Raw genomic sequence first — 12,631 nt, forward strand, 5'->3', positions numbered from 1 at the left:
ACACTGTGCATTCTGTCCTTACTTATATTTTACTCACAAAGGATAGTGGAAAGGAAACATCAACAAAAAAATGGATTAAACAGCACTTCCTCACACATCTATGGCTTTTATACATCATTGCCCTCCCCTTTTTTTCTGCCTTGCTCCACCTTTTCTTTTCCTCTCTTTTCCCTCCGTGTCTCCTAACAGGCTTCCTAGTAAGCAGTTTATAACCTCCATAAAGTCTTCCCTCACCACACACTCTTTACCATCCCACTGGGCCTTGACTCATGACCCCCACCTACCTCACGTCTCTGTGAAGACATGCTATTTCTTTGTAGCCTTTACCACTGAGTCTCTTTGTTTTATTTTCTGATCGTTTTTCTCTCCATCTCTCTGTGTGGCCGATAAGGGCACTGTAGATAATGTTAACAGGAGCTTGTCAGCCTTGAAAGACATTGATTCACTGGGAACATGGAAAGCACAATGAAGCCTTCGGCGAGCCGCCTGCTGCAGCTCTCCAGAGAAAGATATAGGATATGTTCACGCCAGCGTGTGCCAATAGTGTATTGCACTAATTAATATGGAAAATAAATGGGTTCTTTCCGTAGGCAAATGCTGTAGAAATAATGATGCGATCAGTGGATTAAAAAACCCTAGTATATCCCAAATTGATGTATCCACTTTCTTTATACCCACTTTTATGGTTTTACTTTGTTTCTTGTAATTCAGTGGAGGTATGAAGTATTACTTCCTTCCATCCACTAGCTCTTCCACCATCGTATAATTAGAGCTTCATGTTTTAAAGATCAGGCAAATGCTGACGGGATGGTTTCTCTCGCATCTCCCACATACTCTGTCTCACTCCCCCATCACTTCTCTTTCTTCCTGTGTCCCTTCCCTTTATCTTTCTTTCCTCTCTGTCTCTAAAACCATTTTTGTTCTCCTCCCTTTCTCTTTCTCTCTAACCCATCTCTCCATCCTCTTCCCCCTATAGGGCTGCGGAAGCATGACGTTTGCTTTCTGATCACGGTGCGGCCCAACCTGCCCTATGGCACACGCTTCGACCGGCGCCAGCCCTTTGTGGAGCAGACCGGCCTGGTGTACGTGAGAGGCTGCGAGGTGCAGGGTATGCTGGATGACAAGGGACGTGTCATTGAGGAAGGTATGCTCATATATACCCCTGCCTACACACACACACACACACACACACACACACACACCAGTGACAAATGACATCCATCCACCCATCAGACCTCCTATATCCCCACCGAGATCCACAGGACAGGGTCAGACTGCTGTTGTCATGGTGACAGTCACAGTGAGACTTGACCTGTTCACATTAACATTCCATTAACCTGAGGTCGACAACAACACCTGAGAGCGTTGGGCCCTGCCCTCTGCATTCTTTATTGGATTTAACTGAAGAGCTGCATTGGCTATATCTGGATAGATGTGCTTCTGTAAGAGAACACTGAATGTGCTTGTCCTGCAGAATACAGTCATATAGAAAACACTCACCTCTATCTCTGAAACCAGGTATGGCCAGCCACAAGGCGTTCTAGCATTATTTGAGCACAGCATGAAATTTGATCTGTAAGCGACCATATTTCGCTAATAAAAGCATTCAGATCTGCTGTCATCAAAAATAAGACTCAGACACTCTGTTTTGTGTGTGTGTGTCCACACGAGCGGGATCCCCGCAGATCAAATTCAAATTTTTGGTCTTTCCTGGAAAGTAAAATATGTTTATATAGTAACTCGATCTCCGCTGTTTACCCTGTTGTGTTCCTCCCCACAGTCCAAAGCAGTCCCTCTGAGTGGTTGCTTCACCTAAGCTAGCCTGCAGCCCTGCTATTCCAAGTGTTTGCCTTTTCCCCATGTCGGAACATGTGCCCATGCACTGAAGCACCCTTTCCCCTATCCTCTCTCATCTGTTTGGATTAAATATGCAGAGGGCAGGGCTTTCTAAATAGACACACTGCCAGGGAACATGCCCTGCCAGTGTCAGCTTGGTTAAACTTTCAGATCCCCAACGGTGCTCAGTGGTACTCTGGGTAACTGGGTGGTGGTGAGACATAAATCAATGGGCACTTTATGGAGGTGTGGGGAGATGCAAACTCAGACGTGCATTTTGGGACACAGTTACCTGACTTTGAATTGAATTTTTTAACCATAACCTTCAGTCCAACAATGGGCAATTGCTGATATAATCCCGCAGGTTTGTGCACTTGTTACAGTAAAATGACAAAAAAAATCACCCCACAAAAACAGTTTGCGGTATTCTCAGCCAATCACCAATTGCTCATATATTTTTCCAATCACCAAACCCTAAAATGATGCTACAATAGTACAAATTCTTAGCGAGTTAAATGAACAAATGCGTCTCCATGTAAATCTACTTGTGTATTGATTTAATCCCGCCTTTTAATAACAGACAGTTTAATACAATGACACACACTTGCTTTGGCCCACACACCTTGGCCCAGCTGTCTTCATTGTTATCCCGTGGTGTCGAGGGTATAGCTTCCACTCTTAAGCTATCACCACACTCATTTTAGTAAGGGGGGATTTGATGATCCCCACATAGCTGTACACATGTGCACTGGAACAGACGCACACATGCGCGGGTACACACACACACGTCAGAGGTCAACAGGATTGAGTTTCACTCTCCTGCTCTGTGCCCTGCAGCTCCATACAAGAATCTATTTAGACATCTGTGGAAGCTGCACTTGCTGCACCACACAGGCTCCCTATGGGAGTAAGCCTAAAGCCTGTGGCCTGTCAGTCAAGCATCTATGTAATTCCAGTTTCTGTGGAGTCGTAGTATTGTAGCAAGGCAAGCCATGGTGAGCTCTTTTCAAAGGGTTTTGTTTTTAACGGAAGGGTTGGATGGAAATTATTGAAATCATGGTTTTTGAATAAATTTAAATAAATTTAGGTTTAATATTCACCTTTGTCCCTTTAAAAGCTTTTTTCTGACATTTTTTTTTATTATTTTTTTGTTTTACTGGCCTGGCCTAGAATAAGATTTTCTTTAGATTGTGTAACATTTTATGACAGTGATGTGAAAAATGGCATACAAATTTAGATACATTATTCATAGGGTTGGGTCTTAGTCTTAGGTCTTTTAAAATTTTGAAGGAAATAGCCCACTACCAAGTAGTATTGAAACTTCTCCAGTCAAACTATACCTTTATTTGATCCTTTTGTTACCCAGATCTAGAAAAAAAAGACCGTATGGTTTTGCTTGCAGCCAACCATTGCAAGTGTTCTTGAATTAAATTCAGTGATTAAATGTGACGTGTGATTGTCCCACTACCACAGCAGCTACATCCCATACAGTCTGTGGTGTGCTGAGATGCCACCAAAACATTTGAAAGTATGACTATATTACACAGCTGTGGCTCCTGGTGGCATTTTACTCAACTAAACACTTGCATTCACATAATAGGTATTTAATGAAGTACCTTATTGGTATCTGTATCACTTTAAGGGTACTGTCACACCTGCTCTGTTTGGTTCGGTTCAGTCAAACTCAAGTTTGTTTGCCCCCTAAGTGTGGTTCGTTTGGGCAGGTGTGAACACAGCAATCACACTCGGGTGCGCACCAAAACAACATTCTTGAAGAGGTGGTCTCATTCTGGTTACAAACGAACTCTGGTGAGGTTCGTTTGAGAACGTGTTCCGACCTCGATCTGAACCAACTACAGTCACATGACATATTGTTTGGGTTAAACATGAGCATGTTACAGTCCTGGAGGATTATTAATGTGCACCTCCTGCTGTACTGCCTTAATATGCACGTTCAGCACATCCAATGCATCAAAACATTGTTTTCTAGTTGGAGCCGCGCCTCGTTTTCAAACTGTATGGTTTGACTAAAATGAACAATGACAGCAATATAGTCCACGATGAGCAGCGCTAAAATCAACCTGCGTAGTTGTCCGTCCATTGTGACATTAGAAAGTGTCACATTTATCTTGCAAGTGTACTCTTCTTCAATGCTTTGTTTACTTCCTGGATTTTTCCCGCATGGAAATTCTGACCAATCAGTAGCAGCTCTCTCGCGTTTTGATCTGGTCTGCTTGTAAATGCTTGTAAAACCAACTCTAGGCAATTATGCAACTTTATGACAAAATTAGTCCCTGATTTGGAACAAAGCAAGACAACACCTAGGTCTGAAAGCACCCTAAAGATACTGATATTGGCACTGGTAATGTTATTTCTTTAACAATACTGATCTTTAATTATTCATTACTAGAGGTTATCATTTTGTTTCTGTAACAAGTTTTCTCTGCAACCACTCTGGTCTAGGACCTGACCCAAAGCCTAAGCTGCGTGGAGATGCCAGGACATTCCGCGTATGGCTGGACCCAAACCAGTATCAACAGGACATGACCAGCAGTATTCAAAGTGGCACTGAAGACCCATATGAGACTTTCAACATCATCATGAGACGCAAACCCAAGGAGAACAATTTCAAGGTCTGAACTACACGCTGAAGCACAGAGATCAGCCCTGACTGTACATTGTATCTGAGTGCTTTATCTTAAGACCTTGAGCTCTGGTCCTTACATCCCAACCCCAGAGTGATGTATCGCACATATTATATTCTCTTGGGTATTGTAGCTGTAAGGTTGGGGCCAGGGCAACTCTGAGATTACCACCCACTCAAGGCCCTCCCAGTGATCCCAATGAGAGACACTTCTCACTGGATAGTCATGTGATATGTACCCCCACCTCTCTCACCTTTAAGAATCCCCTTGTGGCAGCAAGCCAGTATTGTATGGTATACTGTTGTTATGCTTTCTGTCGGAAAGCACAACCATGTTGTATTGTCAGTATAAAATACAGCTGCTGTTAAAAAGGTTAAGAAAGGTAAAATGTGTTGACATTTCGTAAGTTTTTCAGCAGGTCACAGTAAAGTTATCCATGCAAGAGTGTGCAACTTTAGTTAAATACCCCATCTGTCTCATGTTGTTTTGCTCCATTTTGTTAATGCACAAAATCCTTTTGCTGTTTATCACATCCTTTTATTTGAGAGCTTCTCATTATGGCTTTGTCAAATCTGCTATTTCTAATTCTGCACACCCATTTCTGTCTTTCACAGCCAGCGCAATGTCAGATGACTTTGAAGTGTTTCTTTTTTTATGAATTGGAAAAGAGCAGGAACTAATGGGTATTCAAGAAACATTCTTCCCCATCTTTGATGTGTGACATAGATAAAAGTAAACACATTCCCCTACCCAGTGTTTGATGCTCAGGGTATTAGACAGTTTGCAGTTCATTAAAATCTAATTGACAGACGTACAAATTACCTGCTGTCCCATCAGCCCACCACAAAGCTATTCTTATCCAGATAAACCACCTCTTGTGGGATGGTTGTCTGTTGTCTGATGTTCTTCATTGCTCACATTTCTCTGTCTCTCTGTTTTAGGCAGTGCTAGAGACCATCAGAAACCTAATGAACACAGAGTGTGTCGTCCCAGACTGGCTTCACGACATCATCCTTGGGTATGGAGACCCAGGCAGTGCCCACTACTCCAAAATGCCCAATCAGATCTCCACGTTGGATTTCAACGACACCTTTCTGTCCCTGGACCATTTACGTTCATGTTTCCCTGGTTACACCATAAAGGTCACTGAGGAGAACCCAGAGCTGCAAGTCTTCCCCTTCAGGTGAAAGTCAAAAATCCAATAATCAAATGACAAACGGAAAGGCCTTGTTGAGGTTGACTTACCTTGATCAAAGTAAATGTGTTGATATTAGGGCTGGGACGATATGCTTGTCCCCCGATTTGTCACTACTATGATACTTGGGTGCCAATTTGATATGTATTGTGTGCGAAATTACGATTTTTGTTCACTTTTTTAACACTAGATCATGGGAAAAAGTTGCACTGTACACTTCTAGGGACTGCAAATTATGAGACATATTTCCAAAAACAATGCTGTTTTTATGGTCTTATTCTAACAATTAATTTCCAGTAAAGCACTGTGTGACCTTGCACTTCGAAAGCTGCTGTATTAAATAAACTTAACTCTCTTTACATACTAAAATGTGTATTACATGTATAATAGAATGAATAGAAAATACATACCTTTTGAAGTAAATGTAAACCGCTGCATTTAGCTGTCTCTGCTCATCACGCTAGAGCTATGTTTCCCATTCATTGAATTATTTTTGGCAGCTGCAACAAGATTAATACTGACCACTACTTATTGATTTTCTATTTGTGTTAGTATTTAAAATGGATAAAATCTTGTTTCATTGTAGAGCTGTGCTCAGTGCATTGCTTTGCTCAGCCCCTCGCACCACTCTCACTCTTTCTCTGTGTTTATCAGACCACAAACAAGACAAGAATTAGCTAGCTAGGTAGCCACACTGCAGGCTCCGTTTTTCCCCACTGATAGGCGACTATTTGCCAGGAGGAGATCCAGTGGAAGCTCCGGAGACAGATTCAGTAGCGGCTGTAGCACCTCAAATCCAGCCAGTGCGAACCCCGCACTGGCGTTTACAGATGTTGTCACAGTACTACATAGTATATTAGATATGGCCATAATAATCCTTTCCTTCTTCTTTTGCTCCACCAGAATCACATTTCCCATCTCAAACAAAGCAGAAAAAGGGAAGAAGAGGAAGGCTGATGAAGAAGTGGAAGACAAAGAGGAAGACAAGACTTTGATCGTTGAGCCCTACGTCACCCCCAACCGAGGGCCATATCCCTACAACCAGCCCAAACGGTGAGAGGTCATGGCCAAGACTCAGGCCTTCCTGTTTGCATCTTAACAAGATTAGGGGTCAAGAGGTTGTTCAGTCTTTGCTTAACACTCGACCTTTCTCTGAGGTCAGTGTACTGAGCATACCTTAAGTGCTTAACCTCAATCCAAAACATCTTTTCACTATAAAACATCACAGAGGCTTATTATAGACACCCTACTCTGGCCCTGACTATTTTGATTTGTTTGTCCGCGCTTGTCTCCATGGTATCCGCTCTGACTTGTCTGCCATTCGATGTTGTGGTGCTATTTTGGTTGTTGTTATGCCTACAATTATAGATGAAAATTTTTTTTTATGCAATTAAAGGTGAACAGCAAAGGCTTTAATATCCCTGCACTAATTAAAACACCACAAAATAATTGCCCTTCATGAAAATTTAAGATTCATCTGATGGTGTTTTAGCATTTCCAGTTTGCACTTTGATATTTAAATCTTGATAGCAACAACATGTCCATGGGGAAGCCCTGACTTAACTATCTTTAAAGATGGTCTCAAAAAACATCACAACAAAACTTGCGGCATTAAGCATCTGTTTTAAGAAAAAAAAAATGTGTTTATGCTGTCAAGGCTATTCAGCATCCCTGACTAATTACTCGATGTATTAATATCGGCAATGTGCATTTCTTACAGGAATACAATCCAGTTCACTCCGACTCAAATTGAAGCCATTCGAGCCGGGATGCAGCCAGGACTCACCATGGTAAGGGCTTGTGTATCATATATGCTTCTTACATTAGTTTCAAAACTGAATAGAAAATCTGCAAGATCTAAATCATCTTTTTGACTAAATAAATGTCAAAATTTCAACAGACAACAACAGATCATAAGTAAGTATAAGCATAAGTAGTATCCATGAATATCTGGCATTCATGGAATACTTGTTCAGCCACCTTTTCTTTTATTCTATGGAAGATTAAGTTGATAGCAGTATTAAAAAAATACTTAAAGTTACAGAACATAGTGGACTTAGTAGGAGGACGAGCTATGTGTTCAACCCTTCCCTATAAAATAATCATGCATATCCTTGACTGTCACACTGTTTGGGCAAAGACTTGGTCCAGTGAGTGCTGATACTGCTGATGCATACTGTTCCACCTCGCTGGTGTGACGCCAAAGATTTGCAACCATTAATCTTAGTGATGTACACCAGGGGAATTCCCTCACCTGTAAATATGCTGTTGTTGATGTCCCTATCTCCATCACTCATGTGCAGCTATGACAAATTTCCCCGAAACTGTCTCTGTAATTTTGGCTGTGCCGATGAAGTCGTCAACCACATGTAAAATGCCACATAGTACAGCTGTGGATGCTCCCAGTCCATACGTACATCCACAGCTATGTCATTCCAGCCTGCTATTGTTATCTCGACAAGGGTAACACACAGTGTTTTGACGAAAGTGCCATTCTGATGTGGTGATTGGAAACTGGCAGTAGGGTCTGGGTTATTTATTGTGCGGCTAGCTGAGGCAGAGATGTTAAGTAGGCTATCGGTGGAGTCATAAACAACTCTACATGCATGTCTTTCTCTGATCCTCTCCTCACCGCCTCCAAGCTTCCTTTTTGCCATATGTTGTCAGTAGCAATAACAAACACACGCCAGCCTTGCCTCTCATATTGGGGAACCAAGGAGCTGATTATCTCTTGATTTATGCAGGAATATCTAATTGTGCTTACCGTTTCAGCAGAAATGACTCACCTGAGATACCCATGCGAAAACCAACCTGTTTCATGAATATTTATTTAGTAAATTAGATGCTATTCCCCCCAGTTAAGTAAATATGAGGCTCATTATCATTGTAACCTTTATAGATGGAGAGCTAGTAGCATTCAGTACAAAAGGAAGGATTGAAGATGCCTTTTATAGCTTTTCTCCTCTTTCAGTAGCTCTCTGTGTTTTCCCCATCTGTGCAGTCACTGGGTCTCGGCATGCCAGGCAACACCACAGCCTTGTTGCATTGTATATCTGTGCACAGCTAACGATGGGGCACCAGTCTAGCCCGTTCTGACATGCCCATGGCCTAGCTGTCACAACCATTAGGCTGTCTCCGAGGCAAGCGCCTTTGCACTGTGACCTAACTTCTGATTGTGCTTCTCTTCTGCTTCTTTCTGTTAAAATTTTTCATTCCTTTCTCCCCATCACTTTCTTCTCTTCCTGCTGTGTCTCTAGGTTGTTGGACCACCTGGTACCGGAAAGACAGATGTTGCCGTTCAGATCATCTCAAACCTCTATCACAACTTTCCAGAGCAGAGGACCCTCATAGTCACACATTCAAATCAGGTTAATCCACCACACGCACAGCACGTCTACACTCAAACCGCCTCTGAAAATTTTTCCTAACACCCTGCTCAAATAAAAGTGAAGCTGTCTGAAGAATTTAGAGCTTGCATCACAACTGCCCATTAATCAGGCGATAGTCCTATTCAAGCCATGGAGGAAAAATTAAAATCTAAGCTCCCCTGTGACCCGGTCTTCTCCCCTCAGTATTTAATCATAAAGTAATCTACTGTTGTTTTACACCAGTGGAAACTTGCCAAAAGGAACCTTGGCCACAAGAAGCATAGCTGGATATAATGATTAAAACCTTTTTCTTATGCAATAGTTCCCCTGTCCATTTATATTCCTTATACAGGATTAGACACTTACCTCAAAGCATGATAAATACCTCAGATATATTACACAAAGGCAGCTCTGCAATAAGAATTAGACCAAATTCATAGAGACTGAAAAAGAGGCAGAAAGTTAAGACAGGCTTATATGTACAAGTACCAACGATAGATGAGAACATGCACACACACTTCAAAGAAAGTATTTTCCATGTCTGATCATGTTTACTTGTTCCCTTGGTTCATTACACACCAGGCTCTGAACCAGTTGTTTGAAAAGATCATGGCTCTAGACATCGACGAGCGCCACCTCCTGCGTCTGGGCCACGGAGAAGAGGAGCTGGAGACTGAGAAGGACTTCAGCAGGTGAGGACAGCCGGGGACAGGTGGAGAAAACACACACACACACTGATAGATGCACCTAAACAAACAGAAATGCAAATGTAATATTTGAGACAACTTGAATTCACACATGCATGTGTGGAAATGCATTCAGCAAATGGTGACAGACTTATAATGCATGTATGCTGCGGAGGCAACACTTAAAGTGAGATCAAAGCAGATAACATACACACATATGTACACAAAAGCAGCCCAGCTGCCCACATACATAATGAGTGTGAGCCAACACAGTGACAGAGCTACTTGATACTCCCTATGCAGGGCCATGGAGCTGGTTTGTCTTCATTAGGCACTGTTGGCCTCTCAGGCCTTTTGACCAGTGTAAGGGATCTCTCCCTACAGCCCTACACTCAGGCAATTCCTGTCTGATTAACCCTTTCATCACTGCTGCAGACCCCAAGAAATGATCTCACGCTCATTCTTAGTAGAGGGAAGGCAACAAGCTGTGTAGGGAGACATGATTTTAAAAACATTTTTTCATGGATGGCTAAAAGTCTGATTACATGTTTCCCAAACAGTTGAGTAAAAAAAACTGATTCTGATCATTCTGGATGTTTCGATGATTTTTTTTTTAAAGGTATACTATGCAGAAATTTTTTATTACCAATATCCAGTGAAAGCCGACCCCAAATTCACTCTGTTCACTATATTTGTTTTTTATCTGTTCTGTATCCACGATTTTCATGGCTGTTTTTTGATTTCCTGCCGCTTGTGGTCTGGTACCTGGTCACTAACTTATAAAGACACAACCACACCTGTGCACTGTGCGCGGGAACCTCCAGACCTCAGCAAAATAAGAAGAAAATACAGGCAGAGGGCAGTGTCTCTGCACATAGATACACACACCTCCAGTGGGTCACAATTAAATGTTGAGGGGGACTAGTTTTATATGAGTCTATACATTATTTTAAAGCAAAATCCTGCATAGTAAACCTTAAAAAAAGCAACATTTAACTAAATACTACCACCATAATTCTGAAGGTACAATAATGACTAAAATAAAATCAATAAAAACATTAATTAAACTAATAAATACAAGCAAATGCTTAATCTATAAGTTGAACAGGGAACAGGGAAGTAGCTTAGTAGTTGTCATTGTCCAAGCTTAGGAATACATTAGAATGAATTTTGAATGAATAATTCATTTGCAACAATAAGACTGAATAGCTGATTAATAAAGAATCAGATGAATAAACACATTTTATTTTACGAATTTAAGACCTTTACAATGTTTATTGGCTCTGGTCAGGAAGGACTACTCTTAAATATCTGGCGGGCGACATTATCTGAGTGCGATTTAACAAGACCAACGTATAGTTGTTACAGGATTTTCTTTGTCTGCACCCTAATAGATGCATAAAACACGCAGTGCTGCTATTCTTCATAAAGCTTAGGTGGCAGGGTCCAGAACAAATGGCCTCAGACAGGAACCACTAGAGTCCTGTTAAGGAAGCCCCAGTAGTTCCCAGCTCTCTCATCCACGTCGTTGTGTAAACTCCACTGTGTGTGTGAGCGTGCACGCATGCGCGCGCGCACACACACACACACACACACATAATGCCTTGAAGGATAGTGACTCAGTCCTTACTACTGAGACATAGTGAGATGGGAAAGGAGAAGTTTGGGGGCAGCGCATTTTAAGCACTCGTGACAGACTTGAGAAGGCGCGATTATCTCAAGATACCCAAAACATTTACAGTTCTACATGACTGCAGCTAAATTTAACACCGTTATTAGATGAATCAGCCAGAACCTCCTTTTTCTTTGCTAACAAAGCTTTTTTGCCAGTTCCTGGATATAAATAGCTCAGTGATATTGGATATTAATTAAATTTTGATGCCGTTACTATTTAAAGTTTCCTTATAGCCTTCATTGTTAATTACCACCTTATCCATCTGTGGCACCGAGCACCCTATAGCTCTTAGCAACACTTCCAGCGGAGGAAGGGAGGGGGGTGATGCATGTCGCTCATTTGGTACGCTCTCTGTATGCTCACTGCGAGTGTATGACTGTAATATGAATAGCAGTGTATGGGAGCGGATGTCTGCACATGGAAGCAGTCTGTTACATTTTTAAATTATGCAAAAACACTGACATAAAAGAAAGAGCTTTAGCTAGCAGCATTTAATATGTTCCCGCCTGCCTGGCTGCCTCATAACAACATGCAGACTCCACACTCCTTCCACCCCACTGACACAAGCGAGAGGAGAGAGCCAGAGAGTTTTAATTAACACTGTATACGAGATGACAAAATAGAAGGCAGCACTCCCCCGAATGCCTAACAAAGGGAAAGCTACAGCATCATCAATTAACAATGCCTCCCTGCATTTCATAATGAATTTCGTGCTTTTTTTAATGAGGCTACAGAGTGTGCATGTTGGTTTCTGTATAGGGCAGATCTTCAAAATGTCCAAGTTGTATACAGTCTTTCTTTGTACCATAGATTCTAGGTAAAAGAAAATTATTTCTGGTCTAGAAAAGGGCATGATGCAACTTTTGCTCTAGGTGGAAATGAAATGCAGCATCCTCATTCAGTTTCTGCGGTTGTGTGCAAGCTTTATATTTATTGGATTTAGGGGGGGGGGGGGAGGGGGGGGCTGTTGATAAATGCTGTTGTTGACACCTGGGTACCTATTCTGGGTTTTCTGTCTCAGTAGCTGAATTCATTACAGGTCCGTCATCCTGGGAAGCAAGGTCACTCCCCATTTTTATTTAATTTTATTCAGGCCAAACAGGCAGACCACTGTGACTGTCTTTGAGTCATCTGCTGACCGAGGATCTTTGCAGAGGGTCTAAAAATAGAGCTCACCTCTAGTATTACCCTGTGACCCCTCCCACTTCCTGTCTTCCTGTGTGTGC

General features: G+C 41.9%; 1 protein-coding gene across 3 annotated transcripts in view; it reads left to right on the forward strand.

Annotated features, from left to right (window-relative positions):
• The window catches only part of aqr (aquarius intron-binding spliceosomal factor), a 75,535-nt gene that overhangs the window by 23,563 nt on the left and 39,341 nt on the right, over positions 1–12,631 (forward strand). For all 3 annotated transcript variants that reach the window (XM_033642898.2, XM_033642902.2, XM_033642903.2), the window contains exons 19-25: positions 977–1,144; positions 4,300–4,469; positions 5,423–5,664; positions 6,580–6,729; positions 7,397–7,466; positions 8,934–9,044; positions 9,627–9,736. In XM_033642898.2, the coding sequence (XP_033498789.1) occupies positions 977–1,144; positions 4,300–4,469; positions 5,423–5,664; positions 6,580–6,729; positions 7,397–7,466; positions 8,934–9,044; positions 9,627–9,736 (1,021 nt within the window). The remainder of the gene's footprint in view (positions 1–976; positions 1,145–4,299; positions 4,470–5,422; positions 5,665–6,579; positions 6,730–7,396; positions 7,467–8,933; positions 9,045–9,626; positions 9,737–12,631) is intronic.

Source organism: Epinephelus lanceolatus, chromosome 15 (genome assembly GCF_041903045.1).
Source record: "Epinephelus lanceolatus isolate andai-2023 chromosome 15, ASM4190304v1, whole genome shotgun sequence".
Lineage (NCBI taxonomy): Eukaryota > Metazoa > Chordata > Actinopteri > Perciformes > Serranidae > Epinephelus > Epinephelus lanceolatus.